This window comes from Salvia miltiorrhiza, chromosome 8 (assembly GCF_028751815.1).
Source record: "Salvia miltiorrhiza cultivar Shanhuang (shh) chromosome 8, IMPLAD_Smil_shh, whole genome shotgun sequence".
NCBI classification, from domain to species: Eukaryota; Viridiplantae; Streptophyta; class Magnoliopsida; order Lamiales; family Lamiaceae; genus Salvia; species Salvia miltiorrhiza.
In genome coordinates, this window is record NC_080394.1 from 581,051 (window position 1) to 606,180 (window position 25,130).

Here is a 25,130-nt window from a genome sequence, read left to right on the forward strand (position 1 = left end):
TTTGCATTCTTTTCTCTGCAACCTAGCTTGTCTCGCTTTAATCACTTTCTTTCAAATAAATGTGTATCTTTCTTTTGTACATGGGCGTGGTGGCCATATATATTCCATTCCTTGTATTATTAATCTGGACAATTTATTCTAGACTTGCTTAGTTCCACATGGAGTTATTTTGGTAAGATTCGGCCCATGAGCCTTTGCTTGTAATTTCTGCAGATTTAAGCTTTATTTCTGTTCTTGAATTGTGATTTTTGTTGCTTGGTTGTTTAGAATCCAATAAATTGAAACTATGTTGCTTAATATAACTATACTAAGTTGTTGCTTGGTTGTGTAGAATCCAATAAAAAATAAATGTGTATATTTCTTTTGTACGTGGCTCCAAGCCTGACATGGCCATATTTCCATACCCTGAGCTTTCGTTTTTCATTTAAAAATCTCAAACTTTTAACTATTTTCAAAATATGTCTTGTGTATAAAATTCGATGACAAAAAAATTCATTTTCGTCATTATTTTCAAAATAGTTAACCAAAACAGGCAGGTCGGTTGTTCGGCGATTGGCCATGTTAGTAATCTGCATAAAAACATTTGTCTATTTCATATACACTATACTAAAAGTATCTACTTGGTAGCTAATATTCGTGTCATAAAAATTAGTGACATGTAATCCTGTTATTAATTTTTGTAACACGCATAATAGTTATTAATCCTCATGTCACTAATGAGAACTTTTATTTGAGTTCGAGGGTTTTTTAGGACAGTAACCTAGATTGATTTGGAAATTAGGACAATAACTTTCGGACTTCTAAAAATAGGACACTAATTTTTTTAAGAGTAAAATAAGACACTAATTAATAAGTGTTGCATCCGCAGGACATTTTTCATGCCAATTATCGGCCGAGAAATGTCCTATTTTTACGATTGAACAAGGCATTCACATGTCCCAATCTTCGTGAATTGTCGATTTATGTTAAGTTAGGGAAGGCGCTAGCAGAGTGTGAGCTTGAGTTCATCAGCTCAAAACTTAAGAAATTGTTTATGTCGAAATGTGAGATTGAGGATGATCCAATGGGGATACTGGGTAAGCTTCCTTGCTTGAAAAGTTTGTCTTTACAGCGAAAAGTTTGTCTTTATCATCCTTCACTAATGACTAGTCTAGTCTCCACCCGGGTAATGCTTGCACCAATCTAATTCTCAATTTGCAATTCTTTAATAAAGCTCGATAAGGTTTTAATAAAGCTCGACCCATTCTAAAGCTTGTATCGTCTTTCTCTTGGTTGCAGGGTACTTTTCTCCCCCCTTCGAGCTATAGTCTTGTTTCGTTTCTCTTTAATTATTTGCACTCTTTTCTCTCCAACTTTGTTTCGCTTTAATCACTTATTTTGAAACAAATGTGTATACACTTCTTTTGTAAGTGGCTAGCTCCAAGCCTGGTATATTTCATTCTTTGTTTTATCATTCAGTTTGATTTATGGTTATTATAGTCTCGAGATGGTTCTAGATGGATGATGGATTGAGTGGTATTTCTACTATTCAGAAACTGGAGATCTATGGAATGTCAGAATTGGGGAAGAGGGTATTGCCTTCAGTTATCATCCGAGACGATGATAGGTTTGGATTTTGAAAAAGGAATTTAGTAGCTGCTGCTCACTCTTTTAATATTTAATTTTTGATGATTTTACTTGATGATCTTATAAATGAGAGCAACACTATTTATAGTGTACAATGGATGAATCTAGATTAGAGAATATGAGATATCCAAACTTAATTAAAAACTCAATACTTCCAAGATGAAGACATTAGTGTTTTCATGCATTGAATTGCAAATTAACCTTTCAACATTACTGCTGATATTAAACAAGAAAAATTGGGTTATGTTAAAGATATTGTTGAAGGATTTGAAGCTGCTTTAGTTGGACTCACTACTAAAAAAATGCTTATACATAATGGTAATTTTCCGTATATAGTGGTATTATGTATGATGGCGCTCATACATATAACGGTAAATGAGGTATACATAACACATTGATTACCATTTTGTATGAATGAGGGAAACAGACATACATAAATACATGTCAAGGCTAATTATATAAAACAGAGTTCTTATGAGTATACTTAACTAAGGATACACGAAGTTCTATCAATCATCCTCGATAACCTATTCTACAATACCACTTCTGTATCCTTAAATTCTCATTCTTGAAAACCTACACAGCAACTAAGAACTTCAATCTCACCCATACATAATCAAGAGATTCCTCCTTATTTTCAAATAATATCATGTTTCAATTTTTCTTCTTTCATCAACTGCAGCCTAGTGCAACACTGAATAATTCATTAACCTTGGTTGCAGGCAAAAGAGCTCTTGATGAAAATTTACTTTGATTGAGCATTGGTGCAGATGAACAAGATTGGAATAGGATGGGGGGCGTCACAGCTTTCAAGAACGCAGTCGAAGCCTTAGTTTTAAAGGGGCCAGACAGATAAGTCCATTTTTTGTTCCTTATGTTACACTCCATTGCAGCAACCTGTGCAACTTCAAACTACTGCTTCATCGTTGCTGCAAACCACATTAGACGAGGCGAGGCAGATGCTACAATCATTCCAATCGGACTAGGATGTTTCATAGCCTTCAGAGAAGGACCTTTAGTATGGTTCATACACAATAATAGTAGAACAACAGAGCACAAACCATTGTCAATTAATGTCAGTTTAACATAGATTTTTTATATTTCTCAAATTTTATTCTTAATCATGGTATTCAACAATTTCTTGTATTATCAAATTGTATTTCCCAACTCAAACTTCATCAATGACAGTTTTTTCCATGTGCTCTTCCAAAGATAAATCCATTTACGCCTACCACTTGTTCGGCCAAATTACCCAACCAATTGTGATATCAAGATCATAATTTGTTTCTGTTTTCATCCGACTTTTTTCGAAATAGCGAAATTTAGAAAACTTATTCTTTCATCTGCTTCTACATAAACAAGGAGGGCTCAGGCGAAGAATGAGTCACTGGCCATGTATGTTTGGTGAGCAATTTGCAAAGTTTTGGGGCTATAAATAGAATATATATCAGCCCAATTTCAAAGATGAGCCCAACCCAATTTCCATTTTCGGTCCACTATGAAAGAAATGGACCCATACATTAATTAAAAGATCCAACAAATATAAATTCAGCCCAAAATTTATCAGGCCCGACAGCACTTCATTTCATGTTACAAAATCGAACTCAAAAGCCCAATCTGATTAACTCTTACGCAAATTTAATCCTATTGACTAGGAAGAAAACTCAATACAAAGAGGGTTTCTATTAATTGGGTATAAGGATTTCTCCATATGGAGTTGTTTTGGTGAGATTCCACCTATGAGCCTTTGTTTGTAATTTCTAGAGATTTAAGCTTTCTATCTGTTCTTGAATTGTGATTTTGTTGCTTGGTTGTTTAGAATCCAATAAATTGAAATTAAATTGGGTTGATTAATATAAATATGAATAAGCGAAGTTACCCTTGGTGAGGTTGCAGAGAAATGACCAAGATCTACAAGCATAGCTTCGGTATAAACATAAACGATACCTATTAAAAATGAATTTACCATACTTAATTAGTAAACACGACCACTGCAATATGATATTATAGACTATAGGTTATAAGGTAAAATAATAAATTCATAATTATTTATTATTTTTCAAAGGGAGTTATACTGAGTAAAACGAGGACTATGAATAATGAGGGAGGACCATTGAATAAAGAAGAGGAAGAAGACAAGATAGGAGCTTGGTATATATCTATGCTATATTAAAAATAGACTTTTCAATTTTAAATTGATTTCAAATCAATTTCAAAATTGAATGACAATTTTGTAGTTAGAATAAAATTGAAAGATTATTTATAAGCTATACATCTTTTTTTTTCTTTTCCTTTAACTTCTTAATTTTCTATTTTATTTCTTTTTTAAAATTGTGAAATTCGACTAATTATAAAATATTTGATATGCATATCAAATTAAAGATCATGACAAGAGCTTTAATTTGATATACATTATGTAAATATTGGATTTAAATTATAAAAATTATATTAATTTAAAGATTAAAACTTAAAATAATTCGTTCTCCTCTCTCCTCTTTTTTTGAATAAATTTATTCTTTTTTTACAATATCAATTTTTATTAATATGAATTATTCCTTATTATTTTTATATTAAACTAAAATATATTTATCTTAAATTGTAGTATTTTTAATTATATTTAGAATTTTTATATAATAATCAAATTAATATCAATTTTATTTATAATAAAATATAAAAATATTTTTCGTGCGTTGCACGAGTGCAAATGCTAGTTTATATAATAACAAACAGATGAATAACTAATACTCTCTCCGTTCACATTTTTTTTTATCATTTTGAGACGTCCAAAAAATTAGTCCATTTTCATTTTTTAAAACTTTCTGTTACATGGTCGATATTTTTCTCTATTTACAATATAATTAATTATCATTATTAATACCATATTTTAAATGGAACCTTCTGCACTCATAATACATTAACTATATTTATTAAAATTCGTGTCGTCCATTTGTAAGACTATTTTTTATGGACAGTGAAAGTATATGTGCTTTTCTAAAAGGTGAACTGCTTTACTCGCGCTTTTTTCCCATGAGCGAAAGTCCTCTTTTCTCATCAGTAGTATATCAAAGTGTTCACCAATCAATTAAAATTGATGATTTTTTAAATTGACGCAAGTTGGAAAATAAGAAATTTATTAATTTATAGAGTAATATATTTTAAAAAAGGGTTTACTATAATTGTAGAATTAAATAGACTAAATTGTGTAACTTCAAGTTGTGAATTGTGAGAATATAAAAAATAGTACAATTGTGATTAATTTTTTATATTAAAAATCCACTCATTAATTAACCTTGTCTTAGTTGTCGTTTGAGAATAATCAGATGAAGAAGAAGATAATTTTCATTTCGCATATCCTCACTCTGATACAAGTTACTGATATATAACCAAAAGGGGCGACAAGCCCGTTGCCACTGCCACTAACAGATACTAATAACTGAAAAGAGAGAAGGCTAAGGATTCTATCTCTAACTCATAACAAAGTCCTTGAAACGTGATGGCAAAGCTTTCATGCGTGTGGGCTTCCCTTCGGCTGCTGGGCCTCCTTCATTTGGGCTTATTTCTTCAGCCTCTTTAGTAACAGTATCATTCTCGAGCCCATCACCGTTGGGTCCTGTTGGTGTAACATTCCCTTCTCCTTCACAAAGAACCTTGTCCACAAGGTTCGAATTGGGGAATCTGCAGAAGAAATCAGCTTGATCTTCCCACGTCGCACACTCCGGTGGTTCACCCTGCCATTGAACCAATACCTGCTTTCGAAAACCATTAGTAGTGAGGATTTCACGCTCTCCACAGATTGCCAAGGGCTGGGATATCGGCCGAGAGTCAATTGAATCCGCGGGAAGGATACACACTGGCACATCGTTGCGACCCACGAACGGGCGAAGTTTGGACACGTGAAACACGGGATGGATGCGGCTGGAGTCGGGAAGCTCCAGGCGGTAGGCTACCTTTCCCACGCGAGCGTTGACTGAAAAAGGACCGTAGTATCTTTGAGCTAGCTTGGGAGGCCGGCGACCACGAACTGAGACTTGTCGGTAAGGTTGAAGGCGCACCAAAACCTGATCCCCCACTTGAAACTCAAGATCACGACGATGACGATTCGCTTGCTGCTTCATACGAAATTGTGTTCGTCGCAGATTGTCCTTCAACTGCTGAAGTAGAGAGTCGCGGTGTTGGAGCAACTCGTCAAGCGCTTGGACGTTGGACGCGCCGGCGGTGTAATGAGGAATCATTTGGGGCTGTCGGCCAAAGAGAGCTTCATAGGGTGTCATTCGAATGCTATGGCAGTAGGCTGTATTGAGGGAGTACTCTGCCCATCCTAAGTATGCTGCCCAAGTATTCGGCTGCTCCAATGTGAAGGACCGGAGGTATTGTTCAACAGAGCGATTAGTAACCTCCGTCTGGCCGTCAGTTTGTGGGTGAAACGCCGTGCTATGCTTTAGTGTGGTGCCACTAAGCTTGAACAGCTGCTGCCAAAAAGTGCTGAGGAAGATCGGGTCGCGGTCAGATGTAATGGAGGAGGGGAAACCGTGTATCTTCACCACCATTTCGAGAAAGAGAGCAGCTGTCTTTATAGCCGTAAAACCAGTCGGGAGCGGACCAAAATGAGCGAACTTTGTCAGCCGGTCAACCACTACTAAGATCGCTGTGAAACCTCTGCTAGGGGGAAGACCAATAATGAAGTCCATCGTCACGTCCTCCCAAACGTTATTCGGGATGGGAAGCGGCTGCAATAACCCGGCGGGAGGAAGGGTGGAGTACTTCGTTTGTTGGCAATTGACACACGCTGCCACAAAGTCTTTAACAGCAGCATACATTCGTGGCCAGTAGAAAGTGGCAGCCAGCCTAACCAGGGTACGTTTGACCCCGCCATGCCCTGCCATTGGTGTGGCATGCGCCTCGTGAAGGAGTCGGGGAATGAATTTTTGTTGCTCGGGGGTTTGGATGGTCTGCTGTAGAAGCTCTCGGATGCTCTGCTGATCCGTCCGAACGATGAAAAACCGACCAAGCAAATATTGTCGCCATTTATGCACTGATTCCACGATGGCGAGTAATTCCTTAGTGTAAACCGATGCGACTTGCAAATGGGGACACAGCTTTTTACTGAAATACGCGATGGGTTGCTCACCTTGCATTAAGACCGCTCCAATCCCTGTGTCGGAAGCGTCTGATTCCACTATGAAGGGAGTGGAAAAGTCGGGTAGACGGAGTACCGGGGTGGTCGATAAGGCCGTTTTGAGCAGCTCAAAAGCTCTGTCGGCCTTCGGAGACCACTGAAATGCTCCCGCTCTTAGCAGATCAGTTAAAGGGGCTGCAATCCCTGCGTAATGGCGGACAAAGCGCCGGTAGTAGCCCGTTAGTCCCAAAAATCCCCGTAGTTGTTTGAGGGTGCGGGGCGAGGGCCATGATTGCATCGCCTCAATCTTCTCGGGATCAGCACGGACTCCTCCCTCAGACACAATATGTCCCAAATAAGCCACGGAGGGTTGGCCGAACACACACTTTGAGCCCTTCAAAACAAACGCCTGATCGCTGAGCCGGGTGAGAACCTGTTGAAGGTGACGAACATGGTCCTCCAAAGAACTGCTGAAAATCAGTATATCATCAAAAAAAACTACAACAAAGTGATGTAAAAAAGGAGCAAATAACTGGTTCATCGTCGCTTGAAACGTGGAGGGAGCGTTGCAAAGGCCGAAAGGCATAACAAGAAACTCGAAGTGTCCACCCGTCGTGCGGAAGGCGGTCTTAGCAATATCCCGGTGATGTACACGGATTTGATGGTAGCCGGCATGGAGGTCAAGTTTGGTAAAGATGCGCGCCTTCCCCAAATCATCAAGTAACTCATCGATCGTCGGAATGGGAAAGTTATCTTTCACGGTGACTGCATTGAGTGCTCGATAGTCAACGCAGAAACGGAAGGTGCCATCCTTCTTTCGGACCAGAAGCACCGGGGACGAGAACGGAGATTGGCTTGGACGAATAGTGCCCTGCTCCAGCATCTCTGCTACAAGTTTAGCCATCTCCTCCTTTTGGAATTGGGGGTAGCGGTAAGGCCGCACGTTCACTGGCGACGTGTTAGGCTGTATGTGAATCCGGTGATCAATAAGGCGGTGCGGCGGCAGCCCCGTCGGTGGCGAGAATAGATGTTGAAACAGGAGTAAGAGGTGGGTGAGTGAAGTAGGCGTGGATTCTGGAACAACAAAGTGGCCCATCATTGAAGGCCCATCAGGATCGGATCGGGCTTGGATGTAGATGGCGTAGACCAAGTCAATCGTATGAGATTGGGCCGCTGATTGCAACTGAGCAAATGAAATGGGCTGGATGTCAATAGTAGGGTCCCCAGTGAGGGTTATGGCGGTGCCGTCGCGGACGAAAGTCATGGTTTGAGAAGCATAATCATGGGTAACAGGCCCTAAAGTTTGGAGCCATTGAATCCCTAGAACCACGGCCGGACCGGCGATAGGGAGGACATGGAGATCCACCGAGATTGTGTGTCCCTGCACAACAATTGGAACAGCAGGACAAAGTCGAGAGCAGGTAAGATAGTCACCATTACCAACATAGACTCGAAACGGGGGCATCTCTGTGGTGTGGAGTTTGAGGGCGCGGATGACCGCCGGCTGAATGAAGTTGTGGGTACTTCCGCTATCAACGAGGATACGGACAGAGCGGAGCTTTATAGCACCCAAAAGATGAAGTGCGCGAGGTCGAGCTAAGCCAGAGAGAGTATGCAGGCTGGAGACATCTCCACAAATCAGTGGGTCAGAGATAGGTTCCGCCGTGGGTGGTTCGTCCGACGAGGGAGAATCCGATGCGCCATCCATAACGTCGTCGTCGTCAGTTTCCAGCAGCCCATAAAATCGGCTACGACACCGGTGATTGGAAGACCACTTTTGATCACAATTGTAGCATATACCCTTTTCCCGTTTTTCACGGAGTTCTTGTGGAGATAATCGGCGAACCGGTAAAATAGGTCCAGGGGGAGGGCCCAAAAGCAGCGGGGCAGACGATGGTTTGGGGTTGCTCGCTGAGCCACTCGACACCGCTGTTGATGAGACGGGAATCGAAGGCGAAGGTGGAACAGAGGAGATTGGAGTGGCATGGACCGGCGAGCGAGAGGACCAGCGTTGTTCCGAACGAGCTTCCAATAATCGGGCCTCATAAGCCCGTGCCAGAGCAAAAGCCTCCATAAGTGTGGCTGGCTTGGTGAAGGAGAGTTCACGGCGGATGTCGGCTTTGAGACCGGTCACAAAGAAGCTAATCAGGAGAGATTCAGAAATCCCCTGTACTTTGTTCATAAGCTCCTCGAATTCTGCTTGAAATTCACTCACGGATGCTTTTTGAGTCAACTTCGATAAAGCCCCTTGTGGATCTTCATAGAGTGACGCCCCGAAACGGTGACGAAGGCTGTGAAGGAAAACGGGCCATGTCGAGAGGAGGTGATTTGATTTCATCCATTGAAACCAAGAAGCGGCGCGGCCTTCCATATGAAATGAGACGATCCGAAGACGGTGGTCTTCCGGTGTTTTGTGATAGTCAAAAAACTCTTCCACACGAAAAATCCATCCTGTAGGATCGGATCCATCGAAACGGGGAACCTCCATCTTCATAGAGCGCAGTAGCGGAGGATCGGCCGGAGGAGGAGTGTGGTGATGACCCCAGAGGAGCCGGGGTGCGACGCAAATCGGGAGTCGACTGAGACCATAAACTGCCGAAGAATGGCGTTGGTCTCCGCCACGGCGGTATTCGTCGCTGTGATCTGGTCAGAGGAAGCCGAAATATGGGTTGATAACTGAGCTTTGAGAGCTTTGAGTTCTTCCAAAATGTCGGAAGTAGCCATAAGAGCAATGAAAGCACCAAACTGATACGATATCAAATAAAAAGGGCAGCTTCGAGTGTGCCTTACTCCAATGAGAGAGAGAATAATCAGATGAAGAAGAAGATAATTTTCATTTCGCATATCCTCACTCTGATACAAGTTACTGATATATAACCAAAAGGGGCGACAAGCCCGTTGCCACTGCCACTAACAGATACTAATAACTGAAAAGAGAGAAGGCTAAGGATTCTATCTCTAACTCATAACAAAGTCCTTGAAACGTGATGGCAAAGCTTTCATGCGTGTGGGCTTCCCTTCGGCTGCTGGGCCTCCTTCATTTGGGCTTATTTCTTCAGCCTCTTTAGTAACAGTATCATTCTCGAGCCCATCACCGTTGGGTCCTGTTGGTGTAACATATGTGCTCAATATTTGGCTTAGAAAATGTCATGAATAATATTAATTTGTTTACATGTCATAGCTAGCTCTAGACATTTCTTAAAACGTAATGTCATAACTTAGCAAAAGGTGACAGGAAACTACCATCTTATGATGTTTAGTTCATATCATAGGCTAAATTATTTGTATTAATAACATTAATCAACTCTTATTGGCTTAAAGCGCCTTAATTGAATCACCTTATCATTTTTTATATCATATTATTCAGCTTTGGCCGCCGGAGTGGTTGAATGAGTGAAATAATGAGGGAGAATTATTGAATGAAGAAGAAGAAAACAAGGTAGAATCCAAAACAAGTGGAATTAATTAAGATAATGTGCTTTCTCATAAGCTAAACTACTTTCACACTTTTCTCCACCAACGAAAGTCAAACCTCTCCCTTTTTCCTCACACAACTCTCCAAGAACTAATTTCTCTGTTCCAAAACCAAAATTCTTTGCAATCTCCATTGAAGAATTTGTATTCACAACAACGAGTTCCTTATCCTTATTCCTCTCTATATACTCTCACCAATACTAAATCAGTTTGACCAAAGAAATTCGAGTTTGGAATTGTTGCGATGGCAGAAGCTGTTGTGTCGACTGCTCTGGAAACCTTGCGCGATTTGTTGGTGGATGAAGCAAGGTTTTTATCTGGTGTGGGTGACCAAGTGAAGGAGCTCGAGATCCAGCTCAAAGAGATGAAGTGTCTTCTCAAAGATGCAGACAGAAGACGACATGAAAACGAAACCATTTTCAATTGGATCTCAGAGATCAAAGATCTTGTGTACAGAGCAGAAGCTGCCATCGAAAGACACGCAGCTCATCAAGTGACTTCAAGGAGAAGACGAGGCCTCAAACAGCTCCTCCGCAGATGTAGTTGTAGTTTGGAAGAATACAAGTCGATCCACCAATTAGGCTCGGAGATTTCACCGATCAAATCCCGACTTGAAAGGATAAACAAGGAAATGTTAGAGAGTGGCATAAAGAAGAGCATCATCAACAATACAAATGAAGGGGAAAGCTCGTCCGCCAACAACAGAGCAAGGAAGAGCTTCCCCGAATTTGAGATCGGAGACTGTTTTGTGGGGATGAAGGATGAGCTCAAGCAGCTTCTTCATCTCCTAGTGGAAGATGAAAAGCATCGAGTTATTTCAGTGTGGGGAATGGGTGGTTCAGGCAAGACCACCATTGCCAAAAAGCTCTACAACGAGAACAGCACCAGCTTTGATCTTTGCGCATGGGTTTGCATTAGTCAGCAATGTCAGAGCTTTCAACCAGTTTGGAATGATGTTCTCATGCAGCTACAGCATCAAAACACGAAGGATGGGTCAAAAATAAGGGAGGATGTTACAAGTTTGAGCGAGTGGGAGTTGAAGGAGCGACTATGTAAGATACAAAGAGAGAAGCGATGCCTCATTGTTTTTGACGATCTTTGGAAAGTTTCTGATTGGGATGATTTCAAGCATCCCTTCCTTGTCCAAGATTTGCAGAGCAAAATCTTGATCACCACGCGCGAACGGGAAGTTGCAGAGATTGGATGCCCTGTGAAACTTGGGTTTCTAAAAGAGGAAGATGCTTTGGAACTACTCAAGAAGAAAGCATTTGCCCACGCCAACATTCCAGGTTTGTTGAATTTGACTTCTAGTCTACAAATAATATTCTAGATTTACCTGTTGGTAGTTTCTATTCTTGCATCATCGATTCCAAATCAGATGAGAGGATCTGATTAAGTTATAAAGTTACTATACAATTAAACGTCGTTTGTTTTTTCAATGCAGAGTTTGCATTGGAAGATAATTTTAAGAAAATTGGGAAAGAAATGGTGCAAAAATGTGGGTATTTGCCGTTGGCAATTTCTTTACTCGGTGGGGTCTTGAGAATGAAAAATTCTATGAACGAGTGGGAGTTAGTAAATGAGGATATCAAAGAATTCATATATAGAGGTGAAAGTGAGAATATTGATGGAGTGCTAAATTTAAGCTATGAAAGTCTACCCTATTATTTGAAGCCTTGCTTTCTCTATATGGGTATATTTCAAGAGGATGAAGATATACATGTTGACAATCTGTATCAGATGTGGATAGCACAAGGCATGATTTCATATGACAATATTGGAGACAAGGACAAAACGTTATATGAAATCGCGGAGCTCTACTTGGGTGAGTTGGCCTCCAGGTCCATCGTCCAAGTCGAAATTTACGATGGTGTCACACCTGGAAGAAAATATGACACATGCAAACTTCATGATGTAGTAAGAGAAGTATGTTTGAAATTGGGGAGAAGTGAGGATTTTGGTGTGCAGAGTTTGGAGTATCAAAGTGGGAAAGCTTCCTCGCATATGAAAATACGGCATTTGGCTATATATTTCAGGAAAGAAGTTCAAGTGGAACCTGACGAGCTTACAGTCACTTGGGGAGAAGATAGTAGCGAACATTTAAGGTCTCTTCAAATGTTCAATCACATAGGTTCGGGTGTTGTTGTTGAGTTTCCCCCGCAAGGTATCGTTGATTTTCAGAAATTCAAATTGCTGAGAGATCTAGTTATGGTGGGATTCAAATTTGAAGGAAGAAAGTTATCGAAAGGAATCGCTAGTCTTATTCACCTTAGACGTTTGTATTTAAAAATATGTGATTTTGATAAGCTACCATCTTCCATAAGGAATTTGGTATACATGGATACCCTTGATTTAACTTATTCGATGAATATTGAAGTCCCAAATGTTTTTAAGGAAATGGTACGTTTAAAGCACTTGGTTCTTCCCGATTATGATGAGGAAAAAATTGGAAGTTATCGATTGACATTGGACGAGGGAGTGATTGAGTTGGAGACCCTGCATTGTTTGGATAGTAGAGTGCATGATTTAAAATGTATGAACAGAATGAAGAATCTGCGAAGTTTCTCAACAAAAATATACGACAACGAAAGCTTGTCAGCCATCATCGACGTCATTGCTCTCATGGAAAAGTTACTGACTTGTTTGGTTGTAATCAAAGAGGGTTGCGAGTTAGGAACAAATAAGGGAGTGTTAACGCTGAAGAAGGTAATCACATGTCCCAATCTTCAAGCCTTATGGATTGAAGTTAAGTTAGGGAAGGCGCTGGCAGAGTGCGGGAGTGACTTCATGATGAGCTCAAGACTTACGTCTTTGTGGCTGTATGAATGTGAGATTGAGGATGATCCAATGGGGATACTGGGGAACCTTCCTTGCTTGATATATTTGAATTTATGGACGAAATCATTCGTGGGGGAGGAGATGACGTGTCCATCAAACAGTTTTCCTTGCCTCAAGAAGCTTTGGCTAGACGAGTTACCAAAGTTGAGGGAGTGGAGGGTGGAGGAAGGAGCCATGCCCCTTCTCTATGAATTGGAGATATATGATTGTTCCAGTCTGAAGATGCTTCCACATGGTTTGAGTGGCATTTCTACTCTTCGGAAACTGAAGATTTCTAAAATGTCGGAAATGGGGAAGAGGGTATCGGCATCAGGAGAAGATTTCCACAAAGTCAGCCATGTCCCTTCAATTATCATCCAAAACTATTGATGATGACTAACTAATCTAGTCTCCACCCGGGTAATGCTTGCACCAATCTCATTCTCAATTCCCAATTCTGTTGCTTCAATTGTAGTTTTTCTCTAAAGCTAGATAGGTATCTCGATAAGGTTTTAACTATAAAGCTCGACGCATTCTAAACTTGTATCGTCTTGGTTTTTGCAGGGTACTTTTCTCCCCCCCCCCCCTTCGACCTACAGTCTTGTTGTTCCATGTCCCAAGTGTTTCTCTTTAATTATTTGCATTCTTTTCTCTGCAACCTTGTCTCGCTTTAATCACTTTCTTTCAAATAAATGTGCATATTTCTTTTGTACATGGGCGTGGTGGCCATATATATTCCATTCCTTGTATTATTAATCTGGACAATTTATTCTAGACTTGCTTAGTTCCACATGGAGTTATTTTGGTAAGATTCGGCCCATGAGCCTTTGCTTGTAATTTCTGCAGATTTAAGCTTTATTTCTGTTCTTGAATTGTGATTTTTGTTGCTTGATTGTTTAGAATCCAATAAATTGAAACTGTGTTGCTTAATATAACTATACGAATATACTGTACTAAGCAAGCAAAATTAGAAAAATTGGCTTAGGTTGAAGATACTGTTGAAGGAAATTAAGCTGCACCAGCTGCTTTAGTTTGGAAAAGACTTGGCCTCTTTTCCGTTTAATTAAAAGTAATTGCGTTTAATTACATGAACTTTTACCAAATTTTGGTTTTACTAATTTAATTTTACTAATTTAATAATATTTATTATAAAATAAAATAAATATTATATAGGAAATCCTAATTAACTTTATTGCAAATAATTGAATTTTTTTTAATTATTATTTTTAACTATAAATTTTAATTATATTAATTGTAAAAACCATAATTTATTGTAAATTTTTTTTTTTAAATGAAGAATAATTTTAAAAAATTAATAGTGGAACACAAAAAAAAAATCGAAATAGAGGATACCAAGTGTTCATTCATAAATAATAAAATATGTCAAAATCATTGATAAAATAAAGCACTACACCATCATTAAGGAAATATTGCTAGTTGTTCACGAGAGCACTACTAGCTAGGTTTAGAGTATTGTGAACTTGAAAGCTTCATTAAAGATTAAAAATGGTTATTTGCCTATTTATGATTGTTGAAATATCAGTAATAGAAAATGGGTTTTTAAAAAGTAAACCCATTCGGCCCACTCTTACAAAATGGACCCATACCTCAATTAAAAGATCCAAGAAATTTAAATTTGGCTCATCAATAACCAGGCCCAATTCATATTATAAAATCCAGATCAAAAGCCCAATGTCAATAAGTCTTATGCAATCTAATCCATTTGAAAAACAAAATCACATAAAGAGCATTAATTCAATGTCAATCATAAAACCAATTATTCTCAAAACTCTTTTGTTAAAGCCTTTGTTAGGATTTAAACATTTTTTTTCTCTCTCGGGTGCGAATCGATTAAATTTTAGGATTACCTTCTCTACTCACTAAACACTCATACAACATTTTTTAAAACCCAAGCCATCAAGAATATTGTATATTTTTGTGGAACGGAGGGCACAATATTTATTGAAGACAAATACATGATCTTTTAGTTATTCTGAATTTTCATACAATGGTTAGTTTTCGGTGAACCGTGGCTAACTGAAGTGACGAATTAATGCAATTGTGATTACTTGTTAACTGAAGTGACGAATTAACGCCCCCTAAAGTTCATCTGTATAAAATTGAAATGTATCTACTTAAATAAGTGGAGTATGCATGTAATGAGAATCCACAGCAGGGGATGGTTATAATACAGAAAATCAAATTTTCTAAATTAAAAGTTTTCTCAGTAAGTACTTATTAGGTTATTATGTTCAACTACTCATGCTGAAGAAAATGAAGCAATAGCAACTGAGGCACGAGAGTTAAAATCTATCCTCATTTCTTTTGTCTAAATAGCTGCTGCTCAGAAAGTACATGCTGAGGAATAGGAAGAAGAAGTGAAACTATTAGAACGATCCATTGAAGAGCTAGAATTAAAATCTATCCTTAGGTTTCTTTAGTAGTTGCCCCCCCCCCCCTCCTTAGGTTTCTCTCTCTTTGCAGTTGGAGTTGCTAGTGCCAGTAGCAACGGGCTTGTTTATTTATCAGTACCTTTGTATCAGTTTTTGGTAACTTGAATGAAATTATCTTTCCCCTCGTCTGAATATTCTCTCTCTAACTGGAGTTAGGCACACTCGAAGTTGCCCTCTTTCCTTTAGTTTATCATTTATTAATTAATATGTTTGATTTTCATGATTCTGCACAATTATTATTGCTTACTTCCATATGTAGTTGTTTTAATATGGTGAGATTTAAGGTTTTTTTTTAACATCTTTTAAGCTCATATAGTCAGCCAGGTAAGGTATCTCGTTTCTTACATTTCCAATTTTAGTTTTTAGTACATATTTAATCCTTGTAATTACCAAACTGCCAGAAAACATTCGCTCCAATTGGGTTTTCAATAAATTGCAATGTTTTGGACAGTAAACCACATATATAACTACTTCATTTCACAAATGAGAAGTATTTGTGTTTCTTCTTATTAATTTGTTGTTTCTTAATTTATTTAATTCTTTTATACTACTAGTGTAAGAACGTGCTATGTACGTTGAATACGTGTGATTTTATACTATATAAATAAAATACATAGACATTACTTCACCCGTCCATAAAAAATAGTCAATTTTCGTCATTTTGGGGCGTCCACAAAAATTAGTCTCTTTTCACTTTTGGAAACTTTCTCTCACATGGTGGGCTCTTATCTCCATTCACAATAAATTTAATTATCTTATTAATACTACCTTTTTAGTGGGACCTTTTCTCCACTTACAATAAAACTCAACCATTCTCATTAAAACCCATGCCGCAATTTTTAACTATAGTCAATTGGAATAATCAATTCAGAAAGTTATTATTTTTAACTATAATTACGACCACATGCTCCTTATCCTTTTTCCTTCACACTCACCACTAGCAAATCAACAGTGTTCCACCAATCAATTAGGCCAAAGAAATCTGAGCGTGAATTCCCTCAAATTGTTGCAATGGCAGAAGCAGTGGTGTCGACTGCTCTAGAAACCTTGCGAGATTTGTTGTTGGAAGAAGCAAGATTTTTATCTGGTGTGGGTGACCAAGTGAAGGACCTCGAAATCCAGCTCAAAGAGATGAAGTGTCTTCTCAAAGATGCCGACAGAAGACGACATGAAAATGAAACCATTTTCAATTGGATCTCGGAGCACTTCAATTTCATGTTACAAAATGAAACTCAAACCCCAATCTGATTAACTTAGCTTATTCAAATTTAATACATTTGAAAAAAAATCACATAATATGATGATGTCGAGAAATTAAATATAGTCAAGGAAAATAATCTCACTAATCATCACTCTTAAATTTAATGTTATTTTATTTGATAATTTATTATTTTAAAAAATCTATTAATTCATTACTTTTATTAGATAATTTATTGGATGAATATATTTATTTATAAACCTTATCAATAGCTATGGAAATATATCACATAGATTTAGTGTAATATTTAATGAATTAATATATTCTTATAAATATATAATATGTAAAATAAAATATATAATAGGGGTAAAATAGGGAGTTTAAAATTATTGAAAGCCATTATCTTAGAGCGATTTGCAAAAATAGGCCACTATTTTACGGACTTGCAAAAATAGGCCAATTATTTTAGTTTTTGGCATTTTTAGGCCACATTTGAGCTCAATTCAGCATTTATAGGCCACTTTTTGGGGTCAAAATGTGGCCCAAAATAGCTTGATTGGGTACACATGTGGCCTAAAAATACAAAAAATTAAAATAATTGGCCTATTTTTGCAAGTCCGAAAAATAGTGGCCTATTTTTGCAAATCGCTCTAAAATAATGGCCTGAAATAATTTTAAACTCGTAAAATAGGTAATCCACAAGTTGTGCCTTAAGATGCCTTAGGCTCTTTTTCTATTAGTATAGATTGTCACTAAGAACCAACATCAACCTATTAAGTATCTCAACTTTTTCTTAAAGGAGACTCTTCTCCACTTATCAAATACACAATTATGTTACTTAAAATCTCTTTCAATTAGCGACGATGATGACTGAACGATAGATAAACTTATATTTGAAGCACTAATACTCATTTTTTCCTTGCATAAAACGTCCAACATTATTAGCCTAATTGCAAAGATGAGGGCAACCCAATTTCTTTCTTTTTCTTTCACTCCCTCTATTTTTCCCCGGTAAATAATACTGCCTGGCCTCCGTCCCATCTCACTTGACCTACTTCTTTTCGGCACGTTATTAAGGAGGTAAGATTGTAGTGTAAAAAATGCAGGCTCATATCTATTATAGTGAAAATTTGTTACTAAAAAAGATAACATGCCAAGTTGGATGAGACGTCCAAAAGAAAAAAAAAAAAAAAAAGCCAAATAAAATAGGACGGAGAGAGTAGTATTAAATCAAAAGGAATGCAGCTACTCCACTAGAGGTAACAATCACAAATACAATTAAAACAAAAGGACACAGTGAAAAGCAACTAAAGTGATAAACATTGATTTCATAGTTAGAACTTTAATTACTTTAACAGCTAATAGTAGGGTATATATGAACACAAGAATAATGGTTTAATAATTACTAGTAAAGCAAGATGTGATTTTGGGTACAATTAGATGTCTGTTATACAAATAATAATGCGTATAAAAGACACTATAACATTGTAAATGACACTGTGTATAATTGACACTATTAAAAAATATAAACGACACTTCCTGTAATTGATAATAGTATAAGATTGTAAATGACTGCAATATTTTAATGATACTATAACATTTTAAAATGTCACGGTGTCATTTATATAATCGAATAATGTTAAATATAGGCAGTGTCATTTGTATAATCAAATAGTGTTATTTACACAATTTAAGTCAGGATGCAGGTTTGAATCCGGATGCGGGTCAACACGATACACATGGTTGTATCCAAGTTTTTGTGTATAAAGAATACCACATATTTTTTATGTGTATACCACATACTCCCTCCGTCCATCAATTAAGTATCCATTTGCTTCTAAATTTTTGTTCATCAATTAAGTACCTATTTTGCTTTATGGACATTTATACCATTCCTTACTTTTTAATTTACAACCTTTTACCACTAATGAATCCACCTCACAATACATTTTATCATTTTATATTCTATATTTACTACACTTTATTTTTAATGGACCAACTTCACAACATATTTATCTATTTTATATTTACATTTATTACACTTTAATTTCCTCTAATGGATCTACCGCACAACACCATTATCATTTTGGTCAATTACCATTTTATCACAAAATCTCCGGTACATCCGGGTGTACTGTGTCATTTCGATAACATGATAGTGTCATTTAGTGTTAGTGTCATTTCAAGATGTGATATTTATAAAACATGATAGTATCATTTGTAAAACAAAATAGTATTAGTGGCATTCTAATATAGTGTTAGTGTCATTTTGTGTTAGATTGTTAGTGTTAGTGTCATTTATATTCGGGTGTACAGTACACCCGAGTGTACAGGAGACAACCTCCCCATTTTTTTCACTCACAACACATTTTTTTGGTTTCTTAATTTTTGTGCCGAACATCAAATATATACTTAATTCGTGGACGGTTTATGTGACCGAAGGAATAATATTTATTTAAAGATAAACGCTTTTCTTAAAATATGGCCATTGTTTGGGTACGCGGTAAGTAATCATGAAATTTAGAAAAATTTGTATTAGTGGGGTAACCATTATCCCCAAAAGCACTTTAACCTTTATCTTTTCTTTTCCTTTTTCTTTTTTGACAAATATCTGTCCTTTTCCACCAGTATCAAATCAGAGTATTCGCCAATCAATTAGACCAAACCATCAAAGCTTTGAATTGTGGCGATGGCAGAAGCAGTGGTGTCGACTGCTCTAGAAACCTTGCGCGATTTGTTGTTGGAAGAGGCAAAGTTTTTATATGGTGTGGGCGATGAAGTGAAGGAGCTCGAGTTCCAGCTCAAAGAGATGAAGTGTCTCCTCGAAGATGCTGGCAGCAGACGACATGAAAGCAAAACCATTTTCAATTGGATCTCAGAGATCAAAGATCTTGTGTACAGAGCCGAAGCTGCCATTGAAAGACACGCAGCTCATCAAGTGACTTCAAGGAGAAGACGAGGCCTCAGACAGCTCGTCCGCAGATGTAGTTGTAGTTTGGAAGAATACAAGTCGATCCACCAATTAGGCTCGGAGATTTCACCGATCATTGTAAAAAGAGACATGCATGCATACCAAAAAAAAATATGATGAAATTCTATGTCCATATATGTCCGATATGATCTGTGATTCCCTATAAATTTTACTAATTTAATAATATTTGTTATTAAATAAATAAATATTATACTGTACTAAGCTCAGAATAATAATGACATATTTGAGCAAAATCACCATTAATATTTTATTTATTTATTTTTAATACTTTGCATGTCATTGATATATGTGCTCCTTTACCAAAAAAATTCAGTATCAGTACTTATATATTTAATTATTACTCCCTCCGTCCATGAAAAAACTTCCTAGGAGGGAGTGGCACGGGTTTTAAGAAAAAATATTATTGAGTGTATTGAGAGTGGATAAAAGGTAGTTGAGTGTATTGGGAGTGGTGAAAAAGTGTTATAATTAATATTGAGAGTTGTGAAAAGTGAAAAGTAAGAGGATTATAAGTGGTGGGGTATAGTCCAAAAATAGGTAGAAAGTTCTTTTGTGAACGTTCCAAAAAGAAAAGATAGGAAGTTCTTTCGTGGACGGATGGAGTATAATTTATCAAGCACTGGGGCATGTTTCTATATATTAGTTTAAAAAAAATTAAGTACCGAAGCAAGTGAGGGAGGGATGGGTGTGGGGAATCTCCTTCTGCCTTTACTTCACTCAATTAACATTTTTTACATTATTTTTATTTGTAATAAAAAGATATTGTGACATCCATATGTCATTAAAATATTTTGTGACACCTTGAGATGTAGCCAATTTTAGTTACATAAATAGGTGTCATAAAATTTATGACATTTTAAAGGGTAACAAAATTTACTTACACATATTTATGTAACAAAAGTATATAGATACATGTATTGATGTAACTAAATATTGTTACACCTAAAAATGTCATAAATTTAATGACACTGATCTTGGTGTGACTAAAATAATGTCACTATTAGAACTTTTTTTTGTAGTGAATCCTCATATTACGATATCTCACTATTATCTTCTTTAAGGAACCGAACACCATCTAAGTCTGCTCATAAATAATTCTTATTGTATCTGCCATCTCTAATTAAGCTAAAAAACCAAAAAGTAAAAACATACCTCAGCATAGTTATCTAGAGTTCGTTACTGTTGATATGTGCTCAATATTTGGCTTAGAAAATGTCATGAATAATATTAATTTGTTTACATGTCATAGCTAGCTCTAGACATTTCTTAAAACGTCATGTCAGAACTTAGCAAAATGTGACAGGAAACTACCATCTTATGATGTTTAGTTCATATCATAGGCTAAATTATTTGTATTAATAACATTAATCAACTCTTATTGGCTTAAAGCGCCTTAATTAATTGCTCACAACAATTCATTATGCCAGCTAATGATGAATCACCTTATCATTTTTTATATCATATTATTCAGCTTTGGCCGCCGGAGTGGTTGAATGAGTGAAATAATGAAGGAGAATTATTGAATGAAGAAGAAGAAGACAAGGTAGAAACCAAAAACAAGTGGAGTTAATTAAGATAATTAATGTGCTTTCTCATAAGCTAAACTACTTTCACACTTTTCCCCACCAACGAAAGTCAAACCTCTCCCTTTTTCCTCACACAACTCTCCAAGAACTAATTTCTCTGTTCCAAAATCAAAATTCTTTGCAACCAAAATCAAAATTCTTTGCAATCTCCATTGAAGAATTTGTATTCACAACAACGAGTTCCTTATCCTTATTCCTCTCTATATACTCTCACCAATACTAAATCAGTTTGACCAAAGAAATTCGAGTTTGGAATTGTTGCGATGGCAGAAGCTGTTGTGTCGACTGCTCTAGAAACCTTGCGAGATTTGTTGTTGGAAGAAGCAAGATTTTTATCTGGTGTGGGTGACCAAGTGAAGGAGCTCGAGATCCAGCTCGAAGACATGAAGTGTCTTCTCAAAGATGCCGAAAGAAGACGACATGAAAATGAAACCATTTTCAATTGGATCTCAGAGATCAAAGATCTTGTGTACAGAGCAGAAACTGCCATTGAAAGACACGCAGCTCATCAAGTGACTTCAAGGAGAAAACGAGGCCTCAAACAGCTCCTCCGCATATGTAGTTGTAGTTTGGAAGAATACAAGTCGATCCACCAATTAGGCTCGGAGATTTCACCAATCAAATCCCGACTTGAAAGGATAAACAAGGAAATGATAGAAAGTGGCATAAAGAAGAGCATCATCAACAATACAGATGAAGGGGAAAGCTCGTCCGCCAATAACAGGGCAAGGAAGACCTTCCCTGAATCGGTGATCGGAGACTGTTTTGTGGGGATGAAGGACGAGCTCAAGCAGCTTCTTCATCTCCTAGTGGAAGAGGAAAAGCATCGAGTTATTTCAGTGTGTGGAATGGGAGGATCAGGCAAGACCACCATTGCCAAAAAGCTCTACAACGAGACCAACACCAGCTTTGATCTTTGCGCATGGGTTTGCATTAGTCAGCAATGTCAGAGCTTTCAATCAGTTTGGAATGATGTTCTCATGCAGCTACAGCAGTGTGTGGAATGGGAGGATCTGATTAAGTTATAAAGTTACTATTCAATTAATTTTCATTTGTTTTTTCAATGCAGAGTTTGCATTGGAAGAAAATTTTGAGAAAATTGGGAAAGAAATGGTGCACAAATGTGGGTATCTGCCGCTGGCAATTTGTTTACTTGGTGGGGTCTTGAGAAATAAAAATTCGATGATGGAGTGGGAGTTAGTCAAAGAAATCATATATAGAGATGAAAAGGAGATTGATGGAGTGCTAAATTTAAGTTATGAAAGTTTACCCTATTATTTGAAGCCGTGCTTTCTCTATATGGGTATATTTCAAGAGGATGAAACCATATATCCTAAGGATCTATTTAGGATGTGGATAGCACAAGGGATGATTTCATATGAGAATATTGGAGACAAGGACAAATCTTTGATTGAAATCGCGAAGCTGTACCTGGGTGAGTTGGCCTCCAGATCCATCGTCCAAGTTGAAATCTTTGATGATGCCAGACGTGGAATAATATATAGCAGCTGCGAACTTCATGATGTAGTAAGAGAACTATGTTTGAAATTGGGGAGAAGTGAGGATTTTGGTGTGCAGAGTTTGGAGTATCAAAGTGGGAAAGCTTCCTCGCATAGGAAAATACGGCATTTGGCTATACATTTCAGGAAGGAAGTTCAAGTGGAACCTGACGAGCTTACACTCACTTGGGGAGAAGATAGTAGCGAACATTTAAGGTCTCTTCAAATGTTCAATCACATAGGTTCGGGTGTTATTGTTGAGTTTCCCCCGCAAGGTATCGTTGATTTTCAGAAATTCAAATTGCTGAGAGATCTAGTTATGGTGGGATTCAAATTTGAAGGAAGAAAGTTATCGAAAGGAATCGCTAGTCTTGTTCACCTTAGACGTTTTTATTTAAAAAGATGTGATTTTGATAAGCTACCATCGTCCATAAGGAATTTGGTATACTTGGATACCCTTGATTTAACTGGTTCGATGAATATTGAAGTCCCAAATGTTTTTAAGGAGATGGTACGCTTAAAGCACTTGTTTCTTCCCGATTATGATGAGGAAAAAATTGGAAGTTATCGATTGACATTGGACGAGGGAGTGATTGAGTTGGAGACCCTGTCGAATTTGGATAGTAGAGTGCATGATTTAAAATGTATGAACAGAATGAAGAATCTGCGAAGATTCAGAACAACAATACACGACAATGAAAGCTTGTCAGCCATCATCGACGCCATTGCTCTCATGGAAAAGTTACTGCTTTGTTGGGTTGAAATCAAAAAGGGTTGCGAGTTAGGAACAAATAAGGGAGTGTTAACGCTGAAGAAGGTAATCACATGTCCCAATCTTTATACCTTGCGGATTGAAGTTAAGTTAGGGAAGGCGCTGGCAGAGTGCGGGAGTGACTTCATCAGTTCAAAACTTACAACTTTGTGGCTGTATGAATGTGAGATTGAGGATGATCCAATGGGGATACTGGGGAACCTTCCTTGCTTGATAGAGTTGTATTTATGGACGAAATCATTTGTGGGGGAGGAGATGACGTGTCCATCAAACAGTTTTCCTCGCCTCAAGGAGCTTGGGCTGTTCCAATTACCAAAGTTGAGGGAGTGGAGAGTGGAGGAAGGAGCCATGCCCCTTCTCTATCATTTAGAGATAGATGAGTGTTTAAGTCTGAAGATGCTTCCAGAGGGATTGAGTGGCATTTCTACTCTTCGGGAACTAGAAATTATTGATATGCCGGAATTCGGAAAAAGGGTATCGGCATCAGGAGAGGATTTCCACAAAGTCAGCCATGTCCCTTCAATTATCATCCGAGACGATGACTAATCTAGTCTCCACCCGGGTAATGCTTGCACCAATCTAATTCTCAATTGTAGTTTTTCTCTAAAAGATAGGTATCTCGATAAGGTTTTAACTATAAAGCTCGACGCATTCTAAACTTGTATCGTCTTGGTTTTTGTTGCATGGTACTTTTCTCCCCCCCTTGGAGCTACAGTCTTGTTGTTCCATGTCCCAAGTGTTTCTCTTTAATTATTTGCATTATTTTCTCTGCAACCTTCTCTTCAATTCCCAATTCTGTTGCTTCAATTTCAGTGTTTCTCTTTAATCACTTTCTTTCAAATAAATGTGTATATTTCTTTTGTACATGGGCGTGGTGGCCATATATATTCCATTCCTTGTATTATTAATCTGGACAATTTATTCTAGACTTGCTTAGTTCCACATGGAGTTATTTTGGTAAGATTCGGCCCATGAGCCTTTGCTTGTAACTTCTGCAGATTTAAGCTTTATTTTTGTTCTTGAATTGTGATTTTTGTTGCTTGGTTGTTTAGAATCCAATAAATTGAAACTGTGTTGCTTAATATAACTATACGAATATACTGTACTAAGCAAGCAAAATTAGAAAAATTGGCTTAGGTTGAAGATAGTGTTGAAGGAAATTAAGCTGCACCAGCTGCTTTGGTTGGCCTCTTTTCCGTTTAATTAAACGTAATTGCGTTTAATTACATGAACTTTTACCAAATTTTGGTTTTACTAATTTAATATTATTTATTATAAAATAAAATAAATATTATATAGGGAATCCTAATTAACTTTTATTGCAAAGATTTGAATTTTTAAAAAAAAAAAAATTATTATTTTAAACTATAAAGTTTAATTATATTAATTGTAAAAATCATAATTTAGTGTAATTTTTTTTTAAAATAAAGAATAATTTTAAAAAATTAATAGTGGAACACAAAAAAAAAATCGAAATAGAGGATACCAAGTGAATAAAGTGTTCATTCATAAATAATAAAATATGTCAAAATCATTGATAAAATAAAGCACTACACTATATCATTAAGGAAATATTGCTAGTTGTTCACGAGAGCAC

At 37.2% G+C, this 25,130-nt stretch overlaps 1 protein-coding gene and 1 long non-coding RNA gene across 3 annotated transcripts; one reads left to right on the forward strand and one right to left on the reverse strand.

Moving 5' to 3' along the window:
• Window positions 1–524: 524 nt before the first annotated feature.
• On the reverse strand, window positions 525–13,984 carry LOC130999718 (uncharacterized). The gene is made up of 2 exons (XR_009093573.1): window positions 13,627–13,984; window positions 525–1,301 (listed from the first exon to the last, which is right to left on the reverse strand). It is a non-coding gene; the product is annotated as an uncharacterized LOC130999718 (long non-coding RNA).
• On the forward strand, window positions 10,172–24,119 carry LOC130999703 (probable disease resistance protein At1g58602). Of its 2 annotated transcripts, XM_057925321.1 has the most exons (3): window positions 10,172–11,505; window positions 11,661–13,453; window positions 13,598–13,915. In XM_057925321.1, the coding sequence occupies exons 1-2, from the start codon at window positions 10,461–10,463 to the stop codon at window positions 13,421–13,423; spliced, it is 2,808 nt and encodes a 935-aa protein (XP_057781304.1). In that variant the 5' UTR covers window positions 10,172–10,460; the 3' UTR covers window positions 13,424–13,453; window positions 13,598–13,915. The 2 variants fall into 2 exon arrangements, with proteins under 2 accessions (XP_057781304.1, XP_057781305.1); XM_057925322.1 differs by lacking the exons at window positions 11,661–13,453; window positions 13,598–13,915 and adding an exon at window positions 22,332–24,119 and having other exon boundaries at window positions 10,178–11,505.
• The last annotated feature ends 1,011 nt before the right edge of the window (window positions 24,120–25,130 follow it).